The 19139-nt window shown below is 41.9% G+C and overlaps 1 protein-coding gene across 1 annotated transcript; it reads right to left on the reverse strand.

The window, feature by feature from the left end:
- Positions 1–7711: 7711 nt before the first annotated feature.
- Positions 7712–17970, reverse strand: smyd1b (SET and MYND domain containing 1b; the record flags this gene model as incomplete). The annotated part of the gene is made up of 10 exons (XM_084180515.1): positions 7712–7873; positions 7990–8158; positions 8246–8409; positions 8654–8746; positions 12941–13136; positions 13741–13779; positions 13951–14081; positions 14200–14413; positions 14654–14851; positions 17849–17970. 10 exons carry the CDS (start codon positions 17968–17970, stop codon positions 7712–7714), a joined length of 1488 nt encoding a protein of 495 aa, XP_084036641.1.
- Between the last annotated feature and the right edge of the window lie 1169 nt (positions 17971–19139).

Raw genomic sequence — 19139 nt, forward strand, 5'->3', positions numbered from 1 at the left:
TAATATAAAGAAATATAAATAATAATAATAATAATAATAATAATAATAATCATAATCATAATAATCATAATATAATAATATATATATAATAATTAGTAAAACGATTTAGTAAACTGAAATAAAATAACTAACAAACCCGTTTGAAAAACTAAAACTATACTGAAACTATTATCTTTGACTCCAAAACTAACTAAAATAGACTTATGTTTATTTTTGTATAATTTGTTTTACTTTGGGTAACAATTTAACAGGGTTTTCAAGCTTTTGAGGGGTTTTCAAGGTACGTAAATCTGGCGTGTAATTGCGGCCAAGAGATGGAGATGTTTCAAAAAGGTCTAGCTTGTGCATCACTATCACTAGCTTTCACTAGCTAACAGGGAAAAAAAACGTCTAGGTATCGAACTTGATTATTCTTACACGTACTACTAAAGCTAAAAATCATTGGATTGGTGAAACATGGTAGAGAGAAAGTTTCCATCCACCATATTTTCTGCACCAGTCTTGACGCTATTCCTTTTAAATCCAAGTCACATTGAGATTTACTTTATAATTTAAACCTAACCTGAGCTCTTGAGAACCCAAGGCCATACAGCCATAGGGTTCTCATTTGAACAATTGACCACATCTGTCCCGACACTGTCTAACCATTAATAATCAGCTTGTGCAATGTGGTTTTGGAAACTGCCGAAATTCTACTTTCATAATGATTTACAAATACAAAAGATACACATACTCAGTGGAAATCTGTGGTTAATCAGCTAACAGTAAGTGTATAATTTGTATTTGTAAGGTTATTTTTGAATGATAATTCACCTCTAAAAGTCTCAATCCCATGATTTGATAAAATATTGAATTTGGCCTTTACTACTATAGCCCATAGAAACGCATAGAATAACACATTCATAAATGGCAAAAAAGGCAGTCAAAAAATACATCATAAGATTTTGAGGTGTATGTCCTATATATAGGATATATTTTTGTTTTTTTGGATGCATATTTAACCCCTTATTTTTGTTGGCACAAAACTACCTCCATACAAAATGTGACAAAAAGGAATAGTGCAGAGACTGGTGCCAAAAAATATGGTGGAAGGAAACTCTCTTGCCCATGTTTACACCAATACAACACTTTTAAACTTTTGCAGTAGGCCTAGTATATGTTAAAATAATCAAGTTAGCTACCTAGACCATTTTTTTATGTGAACGCTATTGATAGCTAGTGATAGTGATGCAGAAACTAGGCCTTTTTTAAACATCTCCATCTCCTAGCCGCATTTATCAGTAGCTTTTGGAGTCAAAGATAATAATTTCAGTATAGTTTTTTAGTTTTTAAAATGGGTTTGTTAATTATTTTATTTCAGTTTACTAAATAGTTTTTTCATGATTAGTTTCAGCTTTAGTTCACATAATATCCTTGCAGTATACCCACATCTAACAGCAGTTCAAAGTTTCAAGTTTTATTGTCAAATGAACATGATACTGCAGGTGTAGAACATTACATTGAAATGCTTAACTTGTGAGCTCTTTACTAACAATGCACAATAAAGGTAATAATATAGATATGAAGAAAAACACGAGAAAAATAAGAAAACAAACACTGCCAGGTCTATGACTTCCTCCCTGTAGGCCGTCTCATCACCATCGGTGATCAGGCCTACCACGTCATGTCATCAGCAAACTTGATGATGGAGTTGAAGTCCTGTTGGCCACACAGTCATGGTTAAACAGCAGTGCTGGGAAACATAACTTTTAAAAGTAACTTGTTACATTACAACGCTACTTCCATTGTTACGGATACAGGTATCCTGTATGTGTATTTGTGTTTTTCCTCTCCTTCTGCCCTAATCACAGGTGTCCTTTGTGTTCCTGATTGGAGGTCGTTGGTGTGTCCCACCTGTCAGTCATCAGTTAATCTGCTGATTGCTGAGGTGGACCAATCAGTGGCCACTTCTCCTGATTGCACCACCTGTTTCTGTTTTCATTACCCAATCACATCACACATCCCCTTGTTTTAAAAGCCAGTCAGTTGTGTTTTCTGACAGAGACTCTTTTTGTTTGTGAGTATGGATACTGTGGTGTCTTGGTTTTTGTGTACTCACTCATTTGCGGTTTACTCCATATGGTAACTGGTTGTTGGTTCCTGAGAAAAGGGGATTTTTAGCAAGTCGCCCATTGGGCATATACTACCCGTAAGAAAACTTTCTCTAAAAACACTAGTTAGACCTGAGCGGACCACCTACTGTATTTTTGTGTAGTTAGTAGTAAGCTTAGCGGTTCTTGAGGCAGGCAAGATCAGTTTAGGGGTTTTTGACATTAATGTTTCATTCCTTTGGTCCTGCTCAGCCCCTTTTCCCCAAACCTTTACCATGTGTTTATAATAAAAAAAATTGTGTTTGATGGTAGCTTTTTGGTTGTCGGCGTATTGTGTTCTCACTGTTCGTTGGCAATATTCTAATTAGCATGAGTTACGTTACCGGTCTCTTTTTAAAGCCACCGAGTTCGTAACATCCATTAAAAGTAACTCGTTATGGTATACATTTATTTGCTGTGGAAAGTAACTTGTTACATTACTTTTGCGATACCCCCCAAAAAACTGCCTTGTGCATGTTGGTCATTATTATGGTATTTCCTTAACACTAGAAAAGCCAGGTCTTGATACCCCATAGACTACCTAAGCCATTGATATGGCTTCTTGATGTCAGCATTCTAACAGTCTAACAAATACATTTCATATAGACCTACAGTATGTCTATCGCAAAAATAATAATTTGGTTGTGTTTAGGAAGGTCTAAGCTAACATTAGAATATGAAAGTAAATGTTGGCTATTTTAAAGAACACAATAGTATTTTCATTAGATTTTGTAGGCTAACTGTAGGCTATATGGAAAACCACAAACACCACAATTCAAGTGTTAAAATCCATTAAATAAACAACATCACAAATATAATGAATGATTAATTCGTTAAGGGCAGGTCTTGAAGAACATTATCAAACTCAGAAAATGCATTTCAAAAGAACAGAATGGCATACTTTGAGTTTAAATATATTACTGTGCTTTGAGTGTTGCAAGTGCATGTGGGGAGTGCATGGAATCAAAGTAATATTTTGAAATAGAGCTCGGGGTAATTTTAAGAGTTGTTTGGCAGGTGTAGGTGATTTGGAAACTGCAGAATATGTTTCGAAGTGTTTAAGGTTAAGTTTAGGCATTAATTCCAAATGGTTAAGGTTTGGGATAGGCTTAAAACAAAAATCTCAAAAACAACTATCACTGCATTCAAACTTGCAACCTTTGGAATCAGATGCTTACAATCCAGTCCCCATCCCTGTCCACAACGCCCTAGCAAAACCACAACCTTCTTGAAGGTAACAGCGCTCACTGTTGCCCCTAGTGGCTGGATTCCACCTCATCTCCCAACATCCTCAGACATAGATGGACGTCGAATACTAACTTGTATCATGGGGGTCACCTGGCTGAATATTGTCACCCATCAGACTATTTTCAATTTAATCTTGTCTTTAGGCTAATTCTTATGTGTGTGAAATGAGTTGCAGTATAGTTTAGGTGTAGTTTCGATGGGCCATCATCAGCTGGGCAGGCTGACTGGCTGTGAAAGCGCCATTCTCTCACTAGTTGCGTGAGTGAGAGAATGTATTCAGTTGAGCCGACCATGTCAGACCACAATGCCATCTCATCCATGATGCTGCTCTCATTTATCTTAGTTTGCACAATCTTCGCTACTCACTGAAGTTCACTCTTAAACAATTCATTTAGACCCTGCAATTATTTGAAACAGGCGTTTATTTGCTGAAATGTGTGACGATACCCCGCTATGAAAAGGGACATTACAACCACTCACATACCGGCTGCACACCTGTCAAATGAACTTTTGGCGGCTATTTGAAACTCTGCATTTAATTGAAGTTTTATGGGTACATCAAAGTTACAGGAGGCTTTTCAAAGGAAAACTTATGCACTTTAGACTCAGAGTCTAAATAAAACAGCTCACCGTCAATCACACCTTGGTTATTTATTTTGCTGCTTTCCTCCAAAGTAGCAATAAAGTAGGGAGAAGTCTGAGAGACAGTTGCTCTTGGATACCGAAAAGCATGAATCTCAGCAAACAGGGATTTTCATTTGAAAGTAACTAAATATCTGATTACTAAAAGTGTCAAACGAACATGTTACGTTCCTCTTAACCACAAAAAAAGTAATCTGAGTAATCTAACGTGTTACTTTGTAAGGCAACAATGGCAAACAGGGAGTACAGGAGGGGACTAAGCACACATCCCTGTGGAGCCCCGTGTTGAGAGTCAGTGTGGCAGAGGTGATGTTGCCTACCCTTACCACGTGGGGTAGGCTAGTCAGAAAGTACCAGAGTTTCCTCTTCCCCCTGCTTGTGTATGTGTGCACTGTGGGAGGACTGATGTTCTTTGGCAGAGAATCTCCTCTGCTCTCCACAGTGACAGGGCTCACAGTCAATCCTCTCAACTTTATAGTAGTTTACATCTCATTACAACCCCTAACATACCTGCTGCACACCTGTCAAATGAATTTTCCATACGTGACCATCAAACAAAATTGATGCAGTGGACCAGTTGACCATGGTTGGTGACCACTACTTTCAGATCTAACCTTTTGACCTCTCTCCTATGTTCCAGTCTGTGGTGATGAGGGGAAGGTAACAAGCTGAAGGTCTCTATGTAGGGGATCGAAACTGTCTCAGAACTGGTGGATGCGAACACCGTCGTCAACGTGAGTCCAGTGGCATATGTATGGGGGGGTTCATTAAACTACACTATTTTAGGGTACATTTATAACATTCAATTGGGAATTAATTAATTGTTTATGACTGATGTGCCATGAATCCAATTCAACCCTTTGCTGCCACCTGTGCTCTTATTACAGCCTAACCCTATAGGTCCACTGTACTGGCATGGATTTACAGAGTGTAATGATTAAATGTATCCACTAGGTGAAGCTCTTCTCTTTTCAGATCTTGACTGTAGCTGGCACCGCAGCAAATGAATGTGAAAATCTGCTGCACTGTTTGGAATAATACAATTTAAAAGGCATGGAATAGTCTGGTCTCACTGCAATGCATTGTAATAGCATTTTACAAACTTAGGTAGAACTTCAGAGAAAATTTAGAAATTCTGCAATAATGAGACACTAATGGTGTAATTTGGAAGAATATGGAACAGTGGATCAGTGGGATTCAATGCAATAGGAATTCAACACACAAAGCCAACAATGGATTTTAATGTGACTTTACTTTTTTTATATAAAATAAAAAAAGCCCAGCAGTGTAGAAAATAAAGCTAGAATTCTTAACTGAAACAATAACAAAGCGGGCACCCCGCCTCTGTTTTGGTAAAAAGCTGATGGACGGGCCTGGAGAAATGGAACCACTCTCAAATTGATATACAGAGCTATGGATGCAAGGACTGACCATCCACGATATAACAACTGTTGTTTTACCCATGTTTTAAAGCTATACAGTGTTTGTTTACATTTACATTGTTTACAAACATTGGAGTAAAACAAGATTATATTTTGGTTCTGATAGGGTACGACAGTTGAACTAAACTCATGAGGCCTTTATAAGTTATATTCTTCAAGAATCAATGGGTATATACACTTGAAGTCGGAAGTTTATATACACTTAGGTTGGAGTCATTAAAACTTGTTTTTCAACCACTCCACACATTTCTTGTTAACAAACTATAGTTTTGGCAAGTCGGTTAGGACATCTACTTTGTGCATGACACAAGTAATTTTTCCAATAATTGTTTACAGACAGATTATTTCACTTATAATTCACTGTATCACAATTCCAGTGGGTCAGAAGTTTACATACACTAAGTTGACTGTGCCTTTAAACAGCTTGGAAAATTCCAGAAAATGATGTCATGGCTTTAGAAGCTTCTGATAGGCTAATTGACATAATTTGAGTCAATTGGAGGTGTACCTGTGGATGTAGTTCAAGGCCTACCTTCAAACTCAGTGCCTCTTTGTTTGACATCATGGGAAAATCAAAAGAAATCAGCCCAGACCTCAGAAAAGAAATTGTAGACTTCCACAAGTCTGGTTCATCCTTGGGAGCAATTTCCAAACGCCTGAAGGTACCACGTTCATCTGTACAAACAATAGTATGCAAGTAAAACACCATGGGACCACTCAGCCGTCATAACGCTCAGGAAGGAGACGCGTTCTGTCTCCTAGAGATGAACGTACTTTGGTGTGAAAAGTGCAACTCAATCCCAGAACAACAGCAAAGGATATTGTGAGGATACTGGAGGACACAGGTGCAAAAGTATCTATATCCACAGTAAAACAAGTCCTATATCGACATAACCTGAAAGGCGCTCAGCAAGGAAGAAGCCACTGCTCCAAAACCGCCATTAAAAAAGCCAGGCTAGGGTTTGCAACTGCACATGGGGACATCGTTATGTTTGGAGGAAAAAGGGGGTTCCTTGCAAGCCGAAGAACACCATCCCAACGTGAAGCACGGGGTGGCAGCAGTATACTGTGGGGGTGCTTTGCTGCAGGAGAGACTGATGCACTTCACTAAATAGATGGCATCATGAGGAAGGAAAATTATGTGCATTTATTGAAGCAACATCTCAAGACATCAGGAAGTTAAAGCTTGGTCGCAAATGGGTCTTCCAAATGGACAATGACCCCAAGCATACTTTCAAAGTTGTGGCAAAATGGCTTAAGGACAACAAAGTCAAGGTATTGGAGTGGCCATCACAAAGCCCTGACCTCAATCCTATAGAAAATGTGTGGGCAGAACTGAAAAAGTGTGTGCGAGCAAGGAGGCCTACAAACCTGACTCAGTTACACCAGCTGTGTCAGGAGGAATGGGCCAAAATTCACCCAACTTATTGTGGGAAGCTTGTGGAAGGCTACCCCAAAAGTTTGACCCAAGTTAAACAATTTAAAGGCAATACTACCAAATACTAATTGAGTGTATGTAAACTTCTGACCCCCTGGGAATGTGATGAAAGAAATAAAAGCTGAAAGAAATAATTCTCTCTACTATTATTCTGACATTTCACATTCTTAAAATAAAGTGGTGATCCTAACTGACCTAAGACAGGGAATTTTTACTAGGATTAAATGTCAGGAATTGTGAAAAACTGAGTTTAAATGTATTTGGCTAAGGTGTATGTAAACTTCCGACTTCAACTGTATAATTGATTTATAAGTCCAAAAATGGATATAGCAACTAAGGATTCTAGCTTTAAAGCTTTGGTAGGTCCGTCCATCTAGTCTGTTACAATATGAGGGTTACCAGATGGATCAGAATCCTTCCATCAATGGGCGCATAATAGTTTAAAAGTGGCTTCCTCAATTTCTAGTGATTTTGAAAATGCAAGTTGGGTTAAAGCAATGGTGGATGTGTTTTGGGAATTTGCTTTTACTAGTTCTTTCACACCAGTGTAGCTGACAAGGGGATAAAGCGAGGGGATATGAGGGTAAGGGGTTTCCCAGCTACAGTATGGATGTGGGAACTGAGAAGGGGTTGATTCCTCTGACAATCTATCTGTAAACTGATATCAAAGTGTGTACTGTGTACACTACTATGCTATTGTGTGTGTGTGTGTGTGTGTGTGTGTGTGTGTGTGTGTGTGTGTGTGTGTGTGTGTGTGTGTGTGTGTGTGTGTGTGTGTGCGCGCGTGTCTGTGTGTGTGTGTTTGTGAGAGATCACTTCTTCTGCCGGCGGAAGAGATTCTTGACGCCCTCTGCCATAGGTTCGTTCATCATGCTCATTGGCTGGTTCTTCAGGGCAGCCTCCCGCATGCTTTTGTAAATATACTCATTCTCTCTAAACATCCTCAACTCCATCTCTGTCTGCATACGCATAGCCTAGGGAGAGGGGGAGGGATCAGGTCGTCTAGGTGAGTTTAATCTTGCAGATCATTTCCTGTGTGTGTGTTTGTATTTGAGAATGCATGTGCGTGTGTGCATGTCTCATGTCTTACCTCAAGGTCTTTGGTGATGGGATGTGTGGGTCCGTGGGTTCTCTGCAGGATGGCATAGGCCTTACAGATCATGCCGTGTCCCACCTCTATCTTCCCTGCCTGCCAGTGGGTCACTCCTGCCCTCATGGTTGCCATCCCCAGGTGAGCATTGCATGGATGGAATAGCTTACTGTCAAAGTAGTGGTGATACATTTAATTATACAGTTTTTTCTTCTAAACTCTGTTCAGAGGTTTCTTCATGGTCAATTGTACTTACTTGTATCCGTCCACCATTTTGCGGGCATAGTCAGCGGCCTCGTCAATAAACTGCAGGTAGGCTAACACCTCGCTGGCTGTGCTCCACATCCTTAGCTGGTAGATGTGTGTATCAGCCAACACTGGCTCCTGTTTCTCCATACATTCCCTGCATATCTTAATAACCTGGGTGGAGAGAGGGAGGGTTGATTTAGGCTTGGATTCCAGTGTGTGTGTGTGTGTGTGTGTGTGTGTGTGTGTGTGTGTGTGTGTGTGTGTGTGTGTGTGTGTGTGTGTGTGTGTGTGTGTGTGTGTGTGTGTGTGTGTGTGTGTGTATGTGTGTGTGTGTGTGTGTGTGTGTATGTGTGTGTGTGTGTGTGTGTGTGTGTGTGTGTGTGTGTGTGTGTGTGCGTGCGTGTGCGTGTTGTACCTCATGGTAGTTCCCCTCCATGCGAGCCTTATCCATCTTCTGTAGCATCTGCAGACTGTACTCTGTTACCTCCTTCACCTGCTCCTCTGGTACCTACAGGACAGGAGATGAGAGGAGAGGACAGGAGAGGACAGGACAGGAGAGGACAGTAAAGGAGAGGACAGGAGATGAGAGGAGAGGACAGTAGATGAGAGGAGAGGACAGGAGAGGAGAGAGTAGAGAGAACAGGGAGAGTAGAGAGTAGTGAGAACAGAGAGAGTAGAGAGTATAGAGAACAGGGAGAGTAGAGAGTAGAGAGAATGGAGAGAGTAGAGAGTAGAGAGAACAGAGAGGACAGTAAAGGAGAGGACAGGAGATGAGAGGAGAGGACAGTAAATGATAGGAGAGGACAGGAGATGAGAGAGTAGAGAGAACAGGGAGAGTAGAGAGTAGAGAGAACAGAGAGAGTAGAGAGTATAGAGAACAGGGAGAGTAGAGAGTAGAGAGAATTTGAGAGAGTAGAGAGTAGAGAGAGTAGAGAGAACAGAGAGGACAGTAAAGGAGAGGACAGGAGATGAGAGGAGAGGACAGTAGATGAGAGGAGAGGACAGGACAGGACAGGACAGGACAGGACAGGACAGGAGAGGAGAGGAGAGGAGAGGAGAGGAGAGGAGAGGAGAGGAGAGGAGAGGAGAGGAGAGGAGAGGAGAGGAGAGGAGAGGAGAGGAGAGGAGAGGAGAGGAGAGGAGAGGAGAGGAGAAGAGAGGACAGGAGAAGACAGGAGAGGACAGGAGAGGACAGGAGATGAGATGAGAGGACAGGAAAGGACAGTAGAGGACAGGAGATGAGATGAGAGGACAGGAGAGGACAGTAGAGGACAGGAGATGAGAGGAGAGGACAGGAGATGACAGTAGAGGACAGGAGAGGACATGAGATGAGAGGACAGGAGAGGAGAGGACAGGAGAAGACAGGAGAGGACAGGAGAGGACAGGAGATGAGATGAGAGGACAGGAGAGGACAGTAGAGGACAGGTGATGAGAGGACAGGAGATGAGATGAGAGGATAGGAGAGGACAGGAGAGGACAGGGGATGAGAGGAGAGGACATGAGAGGAGAGGACAGGAGAGGACAGGAGAAGAGAGGACAGGAGTGGACAGGAGAGGACATTAGAGGAGAGGACAGGAATGAGACAAGAGATAAGATGAGAGGACAGGAGAGGACAGGAGATGAGAGGATAGGACAGGACAGGAGAGGACAGGAGCCCTGGTTTAGAGACAAAGATTATTCTTCTGCTCTGCTTCCACCTCCCCCAGACAACACACACACACACATACAGCACACTAATTGGAAGTAGCACAGTCAGCCGCAGTGCAGTGTTCCTGAAGCTTGTCTAAGTCCACTTTTTTGGTTACTGCATGATTCCATATGTGTTATTTCATAGTTTTGATTCCTTCACTATTATTCTACAATGTAAAAAATAGTACAAATAAAGAAAAACCCTTGAATGAGTAGGTATATATATATATATATACAGTGGGGGAAAAAAGTATTTAGTCAGCCACCAATTGTGCAAGTTCTCCCACTTAAAAAGATGAGAGAGGCCTGTAATTTTCATCATAGGTACACGTCAACTATGACAGACAAAATGAGGGGAAAAAATCATGAAAATCACATTGTAGGATCTTTAATGAATTTATTTGCATATTATGATGGAAAATAAGTATTTGGTCAATAACAAAAGTTTCTCAAAACATTGTTATATACCCTTTGTTGGCAATGACACAGGTCAAATGTTTTCTGTAAGTCTTCACAAGGTTTTCACACACTGTTGCTGGTATTTTGGCCCATTCCTCCATGCAAATCTCCTCTAGAGCAGTGATGTTTTGGGGCTGTCGCTGGGCAACACAGACTTTCAACTCCCTCCAAAGATTTTCTATGGGGTTGAGATCTGGAGACTGGCTAGGCCACTCCAGGACCTTGAAATGCTTCTTACGAAGCCACTCCTTCGTTGCCCGGGTGGTGTGTTTGGGATCATTGTCATGCTGAAAGACCCAGCCACGTTTAATCTTCAATGCCCTTGCTGATGGAAGGAGGTTTTCACTCAAAATCTCACGATACATGGCCCCATTCATTCTTTCCTTTACACGGATCAGTCGTCCTGGTCCCTTTGCAGAAAAACACCCCCAAAGCATGATGTTTCCACCCCCATGCTTCACAGTAGGTATGGTGTTCTTTGGATGCAACTTAGCATTCTTTGTCCTCCAAACACGACGAGTTGAGTTTTTACCAAAAAGTTATATTTTGGTTTCATCTGACCATATGACATTCTCCCAATCCTCTTCTGAATCATCCAAATGCACTCTAGCAAACTTCAGACGGGCCTGGCTTAAGCAGGGGGACACGTCTTGCACTGCAGGATTTGAGTCCCTGGCGGCGTAGTGTGTTACTGATGGTAGGCTTTGTTACTTTGGTCCCAGCTCTCTGCAGGTCATTCACTAGGTCCCCCCGTGTGGTTCTGGGATTTTTGCTCACCGTTCTTGTGATAATTTTGACCCCACGGGGTGAGATCTTGCGTGGAGCCCCAGATCGAGGGAGATTATCAGTGGTATTGTATGTTTTCCATTTCCTAATAATTGCTCCCACAGTTGATTTCTTCAAACCAAGCTGCTTACCTATTGCAGATTCAGTCTTCCCAACCTGGTGCAGGTCTACAATTTTGTTTCTGGTGTCCTTTGACAGTTCTTTGGTCTTGGCCATAGTGGAGTTTGGAGTGTGACTGTTTGAGGTTGTGGACAGGTGTCTTTTATACTGATAACAAGTTCAAACAGGTGCCATTAATACAGGTAACGAGTGGAGGACAGAGGAGCCTCTTAAAGAAGAAGTTACAGGTCTGTGAGAGCCAGAAATCTTGCTTGTTTGTAGGTGACCAAATACTTATTTTCCACCATAATTTGCAAATAAATTCTTAAAAAATCCTACAATGTGATTTTCTGATTTTTTTTTCCTCAATTTGTCTGTCATAGTTGACGTGTACATATGATGAAAATTACAGGCCTCTCTCATCTTTTTAAGTGGGAGAACTTGCGCAATTGGTGGCTGACTAAATACTTTTTTCCCCCACTGTATATATATATGTGATGGGATGCATAGACAGTATGGACAGTGTATGGATAGAATATGTAGTATATCTGAAGAATAGTATATGTACAGCAATAGTTGAATAGGATAGGCCTTGACTAGAATACAGTATATACATATGAAGTGGGTAAAACAGTATGTAAACATTATTAAAGTGACCAGTGTTTCATGTCTATTGACACAGGGCAGCAGCCTCTAAGGTGCATGGTAGAGTAAAGTTCAGGGCAGGGTACTGGGCAGAGGCCGGCTAGTGGTGAGGGCAAAAGGGCGCAACGGCATGAGATGGTACTTGGGATCTAAAACCAGCAATATGTTTTATGCATTAAAGACCATAGAGATGGATTTAGAACAGTTCTATGTTAAAGACATCCTATCCTCATTGTGTACGTGTCTGTTGGGTCCTAGAATGTGTGGCTCCACCTGGTCTCCTGTTGTCTAACCTTTTAACCCTAATTACAACTCCTGACTCCTGAGTATACATGTGTTCATGTGTGTCAGCATGTATGTGTGCTGGAATACATGTGGGGGTAGTATATAATGCGTCACTAGACACGTCTCACATGTCAGTCTGGTCTTGTCAAAATTACACACTGATTGACACCGATGACAACACGTTGGTATCACATGACAATGCATTGTGTCTGGTTACCAATGTTACCATTGCAGATGCTTAACAATGTTCTCTGGTTTTATAATGAGGCCATCTGTGAACATACTGACTGACAAAAGCCCCAGGATTAGAATTGTAATTCTATAGTCCCAGTACTCTAATGTTAGGGTATTGGTTTTATGATCCTAGTCGTCGAGGGCAGCTGTCTGTGCTGGCTTTTGTGTCTGACCTCTCAAACAGTGACTCATCTAGATGTAGGAAAGAATGTGAGTGGACTCTCCGCATGGCCTATTAGCAACTTGAAAGTGGTATGATTTCATGTTATAGCTAGCAGTGATTTAACCTAAAGCAAGTCAACACATTCCCACAAGGCCTAGTACAGGATATGATGTTTCTAAATCGAAAGGTTCAGTTATTTTCAGTTAATCTTTAAACAATAATCAGTCCTAGGACCCATAATTTGATCCTATCATAATAAATCATGCACTGAACCCAATGGGAGATTTGTTGTGAACATTTGAATGACATACATGGGTGGATTTCACATTCACATGCCCTTACCTTGACCCCATCCACCTCCTTGCCTCCCATCTTGAGGTCATCTTTGATGTGACCCTTACAGTGTTCACAGGTGCAGTCAAAGAAGTAATGCATTTTCAGCTGTCTCTGTCTGTCCTCAGTCACGTTCAGGAAGTCCACGTAGGACACTGTCACCTCCTCACCTGGCTCGATCTTACCCAGGGCACGCAGCTCAATTCTGGGGTGAGGAGAGGGGCAGAGAGGGGGTTATGGGGGTGCTCCGGAGGCAAAGGGTAGGGTGCATCTCAATAGTCTAAAGTGGCATTCTGAGATGAACCTGTAGCTACAGTTGTAGATCAATTACATGTGACAATGCACAGATCACCTGGGGGGTCTTAGGCAACATTGGGTACATTTTTACACATGCTTTCATCAATATTTCCTAATACCAGCATAGACTTTGCTACTATCTACTTATCTACTGTCATTCACACGGCACTCTGTACAAGACAGACAAGGAGGGAGAGGGAGACAGAGGGAGACAGAGGGAAACCCAGACAAACTGTGCTGAGACGAGCCAACAGCACAAACGGTGAAGGAAGACGTGAACACAGGTAGACATTCCTTATGCTTGCAGAGCTTGGCTTGCAAACAGGTGGTGCTTGTGACTTGCAGGACTGGAGTGGTGGAAAGGGGGAGTGCAGAGACTATCTCTGATAGTGATGCATCATAGGAGGGATGGGTGGTGAGGTTTTTATTGATGAGGATTTATGATGGTGAGATTTTAATTGATGATATTTAGGAAGTTGCTGGGGTTATACTATTGTACCAGAAAGACCCACCTCATCTGAGAGTGATACACAGTATTCACAGCCGACTGACTGAAAGACAAAGCAAGAAGCAGTTTACACCAAACACACACACACACACACACACACACACACAAACAAATACACATAATGTGCACAAAAACACACACACATACACAGTTTACAACTCAGTCAACCTCAATGCTCATGGTTTACCTATTGTTAATGAATTACAGTACATACTTGCCGTGGTTGAGGATGACAGTGCAGTTGGGCCAGCAGTCATGGTTGACCAGACACAGGTTAGGGAACAGACCCACTCCCACGGCATTTAGACCTCTCTGGTCACTCACTGTGAAGCCATTACAGTTGATCTACAGAGGGATGGAGAGGAACAGATGGACTGATGAAAAAAGGAAAGTGATAGAATAAGAAGAATAGGAAGAGAGAAAGAGAAACAGGTAGAAATGGAGAGAAGAGGGAAGAACCCACCACTCCAAAGATGTGTGAGATGTCGTCTACACGGTGCTGCTTGCTGTTGCGTGGCCAGTAGTCCAGGAAGTTGTGGATGTCCACCTTCAGCTCCTTTAGATCATCCTCAGGCATGTCACTGATGTGGTTCTCCAGATCGTCCAATGAGGTCATCTGCATGTCCGACATGACACTGCCCTCTTTATCGAGGCGCCACATGATGCGGGCGGCCAGACTGACAGGCAGGGACACGGAACATGAGTTGTAAGGTCAACCCTTAATGCTCATCCATAACATAATAATGACTCAATTGACAGTAAACTATTCAACACTGTACCCCCTCTCTCTCTCTCTCTCTCTCTCTCTCCGCTTATCTCCCACACATCCTCCACAATTCCCTCATCCCTCTGTTCCCCCTCACCTCACCCACTGCCACTGTCCACTAGTGCCACCCACACACACAATCCCTCCTCACCGGATGTTCTCATTTGGTGCCTTTCCGAAGTTGTCCCCGATGGCCCCGAAAGCCTTGATGGCTCCACACTCCAGCTTGTGTTCCTTCCAGCCGGTGCTCTGGCATGTCTTGTCACAGTACTGGGCGAACTTACACTGGCCACAGCGTTGCAGCTTGTCCTGTCTGCGGAAACAGCTGTGGCAGATCTTGTCTGCAAGACTGGAGAGAGAGAGACAAGAGAGAGAGAAGAGAGAGAGAGAGAGAGAGATAGAGGGAGAGAGAAGAGAGAGAGAAAGACGAGAGAGTGAGGGGGTATGAAGGATGTGAAAGGAGGAGAGGGACACATTGAGGATAGAGACTCTTTGCATGTTGTCACTGTAAGCCAAACTTCACCCTCCACCTATGAGAGGGGGGGGGGGGGGGGTCAAGACAAAACAGAGAAAAGAGAGAAATATGTGCCATAGAGTATTTCAATAACTCAGTGATCACGGTGCATCATGACATCATAGGGGCTTCTACCATATAAAAAGGAGTTTTAAAATTTGCAATTGGAGACAGGGTCACTGTGAAGAGAGTCATGTCATACTATACCATGTCTTACCAGTGTTACCTAAGAATGTTGACATAATTACAATTGTTTTGACCTGCATGTACCCTCAGGGTTACAATGGAACTAATTGGCCATGTTTTCCACAGTGGACTACATATCAGGCTATTTTAAGATCTGACTGAGTGTGTTGGGGAATGTGGGTTTGGGTTAGGTCAGAGTGAAGTTGTCATTATGTACTGTAATAAATAGGCCTAACTAGACTGTGGTTATGTACTGTAATATATAGGCCTAACTAGACTAATGTTATGTACTGTAATATATAGGCCTAACTAGACTGTGGTTATGTACTGTAATAATAGGCCTAACTAGACTATAAATAATAAATAAATAATATGCCATTTAGCAGACGCTTTTATCCAAAGCGACTTACAGTCATGCGTGCATACATTTTTTTTTTGTGTATGGGTGGTCCCGGGGATCGAACCCACTACCTTGGCGTTACAAGCGCCGTGCTCTACCAGCTGAGCTACAGAGGACCACCCATATGGTTATTTACTGTAATAAATAGGCCTAACTAGACTATGGTTATGTACTGTAATAAATAGGCCTAACTAGACTATGGTTATGTACTCTAATAAATAGGCCTAACTAGACTGTGGTTATGTACTGTAATAAATAGGCCTAACTAGACTGTGGTTATGTACTGTAATAAATAGGCCTAACTAGACTATAGTTATGTACTGTAATAAATAGGCATAACTAGACTGTGGTTATGTACTGTAATAAATAGGCCTAACTAGACTATGTTATGTACTGTAATAAATAGGCCTAACTAGAATGTGGTTATGTACTGTAATAAATAGGCCTAACTAAACTGTGGTTTTTACTGTAATAAATAGGCCTAACTAGACTGTGGTTATGTACTGTAATAAATAGGCCTAACTAGACTGTGGTTATGTACTGTAATAAATAGGCCTAACTAGACTGTGGTTATGTACTGTAATAAATAGGCCTAACTAGACTGTGGTTATGTACTGTAATAAATAGGCCTAACTAGACTGTGGTTATGTACTGTAATAAATAGGCCTAACTAGACTATAGTTATGTACTGTAATAAATAGGCCTAACTAGACTATAGTTATGTACTGTAATATATAGGCCTAACTAGACTGTGGTTATGTACTGTAATAAATAGGCCTAACTAGACTATATTTATGTACTGTATGTACCCTCAGAACAAAAATGTATTGTTTTTCCATTTTAATGTGTTTATTCTGTGGACTATTCAGTCATTGGTTGCACATTTGGTATGTTTGTATCGGTGTGTTGAATAGAGTTCCCATAGGCCTACTGTAGGCCACATGAGGTTTAGAGTTCCCATAGGCCTACTGTAGGCCACATGAGGTTTAACCAACTCAGTGGCCTTGTGGTCCTGTACAGAGGCTGTTGGGAGGAGCTATAGGAGGAGAGGCTCATTGTAATGGCTGGAATGGAATTAATGGAACGGTATCAAACACATCAAACATATGGAAGCCACGTTTGACTCCGTTCCATTAATTCCATTCCAGCCATTACAATGAGCCCGTGCTCCTATTGCTCCTCCCACCAGAAAGAGGATATTTGGGCCTTCTGGCTCCGACAAGGTTTACTTGTCCGATGCTTAGTTACTTACATGACATTGAGTCTAGTTACATGATCAACAGCAGGGGAAGAAGGGCAGTAAAATACATCCCAACATTACCTCATGTGATGACCTTTGACCCTATATCTCTGTCCCCTGCCGAGGTCATAGCGCTCTGATCTTGTTGTTCACAAACTGGTTTGTACCTTTAATATCTTCAGAAGTTTCTTGTGCCTCTCCAGATAAACAAGTAAAAAACTATTCTAGCTACAGCTCAGCTGACACCATACTATAATTACACAGAGGAAGCTCCACCACAATAATAGTTTATTTTGCTTCTTGTGCCCTAAGCTTTCCAGGCCTGTCCCACTGCCCTGAAAACATGTGGTGTGACAACAGTCCAGTTCATATGGCTGTCATGCAACTGTCATGTCTAATCATGTGCAGATGACAGAGAGAACTACATCATAGTACAGTATAGAACAGTACAGTAGTATAGTACAGTGCTGTATTAAGAAATGCAGCGGCCATGACTGAAGCCAAATGAGAGTTGTGGTCGTCTATTGTGTGTGTGTTCGCACGTGGCAAGCATTTGTACATTCACTCTGCCAAAACAGTACAAACTTAGTCACTCACCCTTCTAGATAACTTAAAACAGTCTAGCTGTGTCTTGAAGTCGCCTATACTAGCTAATAAGAAAGCAAACTTATTTCGCCAATTAGCTTCAGCCGGCTGGTAGCAAAGTTGGTTTGATCTCTGGGGCTAGTTAGGGACCATCAATAATGTATATTTATATTTACATGTTGCAGATCTTTTAGCTGTCTCATTTAATGCTTTTAATATGTGTACATGACTTTCTACAATTTATAGTTGGTTTGAGGTTCATAAGTCATTGAAATTTGGAGCTATTGACATTTTTAAATATTGTCCCATGTACATTGTGTAATTTACTGATGGTCCCTCATGTGTGGTCGCCCATGCATTAGGTGTTAGTCATGTCTCATGTGCCAAGCCAAACCCCATCCATACTGCAGCATCTTCTTACCTGTCAAAGACAACTGCAGCAAAAGGGGGTTCTGAGAAAAGAACGTCTCCGGAAAGCAGCTCCTTAGTGGCTCTAAGGCCCCTCCCCTTTCCAGGTGAGTCAAACACCTCAACGTTGTCCATATCAGGTGTGGAGGTCTGCTCCGAGAGACAGAGAAACAGTCCGTTAGGTTAAGGCGACAGAGAGAGAGAGAGAGAGACTGGAAGCGAGTACTGCATGGGTGTCCTCTACAAAGTATATCTTTCACGTTCTTCAACAACTGCACATTCCACACCCCAATCTATTAAAATAGTCTGTCACCACTTGAGCTGAACCAAGTCAGATAGGGGGGGGGGGGGGGGGGGGGGTTGGTGTGAGTTTGAAGGGTGCCACTAAAATAGTCTTGAAAGAATCCCAAACCAAAATCACTCCAATCACGTTCTAATGTCCTAAAGGCTCATCTACCATTTTTGAGAAAGTTACCATTACTTACTTAAGGTTTTATTGTTATTTTCCTTTGATCCAGTGACCCCCACACACACAGTCCTGAGTTGGTCTCTCCTGGGTCCTGGGGAGTATTTTGGTCTCTCAGTTGGGCCTGTCTGTCAGGAGTCAGTTGTGGTGACGTTGGACAGCTGCTGGAAGCTAGTCAGACCCAGCACCACACTATCTCCTTTCCTCCACCACGTTCTGGTACTTTCTCTCTCTCTCTTTCTCTCTCTCTCTTGCGCTCTCTCTCTCTCTCTCTCTCTCTCTCTCTCTCTCTCTCTCTTTCTCTATCTTTCTATCTCTCTCTATGACTAGGTGGGGTGTCAAGTATGATATCTTAAGGCCAGGCGAATATCATTAACCCTTGTTTAAAATCTTTAGGGCGACCATGTCCAAGAATATGAGATTGACAGTGTTACTTTAAACAAATGAAATAAGATATCTTCATAAAATTGGCAGAAGACAAAGTTAACTTTAAAATAAGTCTTACTTTAGTCCTACTCTAGTCTCCATCTCAGCTCATTTATCACCTGATTTACTTAACAAAAAGCACATTTCAATAGGTAGTCCAGGTATCCTCATGGCATGGCACAGGTTTTGTTCCTCAAGCAAGGGGAAAGGCCGATGACACCACAAATCCCATTCAGACCAACTCACTGAATGCCCTACTCCTTGAAGTTTGCAGTTGTGTCTAGAAAACACTATTTTGCTAAAAATGCATTTCTTGAGCTTGGCATCACAAATAATTCACACAAACGGAGACAAAGGCAAAGGTGCACAGGAAAAACATTAATTTTTTTACCCTTTCGTGTGTGTGTTTTAT

Source organism: Coregonus lavaretus (genome assembly GCF_964263955.1).
Source record: "Coregonus lavaretus genome assembly, chromosome: 17".
Classification (NCBI taxonomy): domain Eukaryota; kingdom Metazoa; phylum Chordata; class Actinopteri; order Salmoniformes; family Salmonidae; genus Coregonus; species Coregonus lavaretus.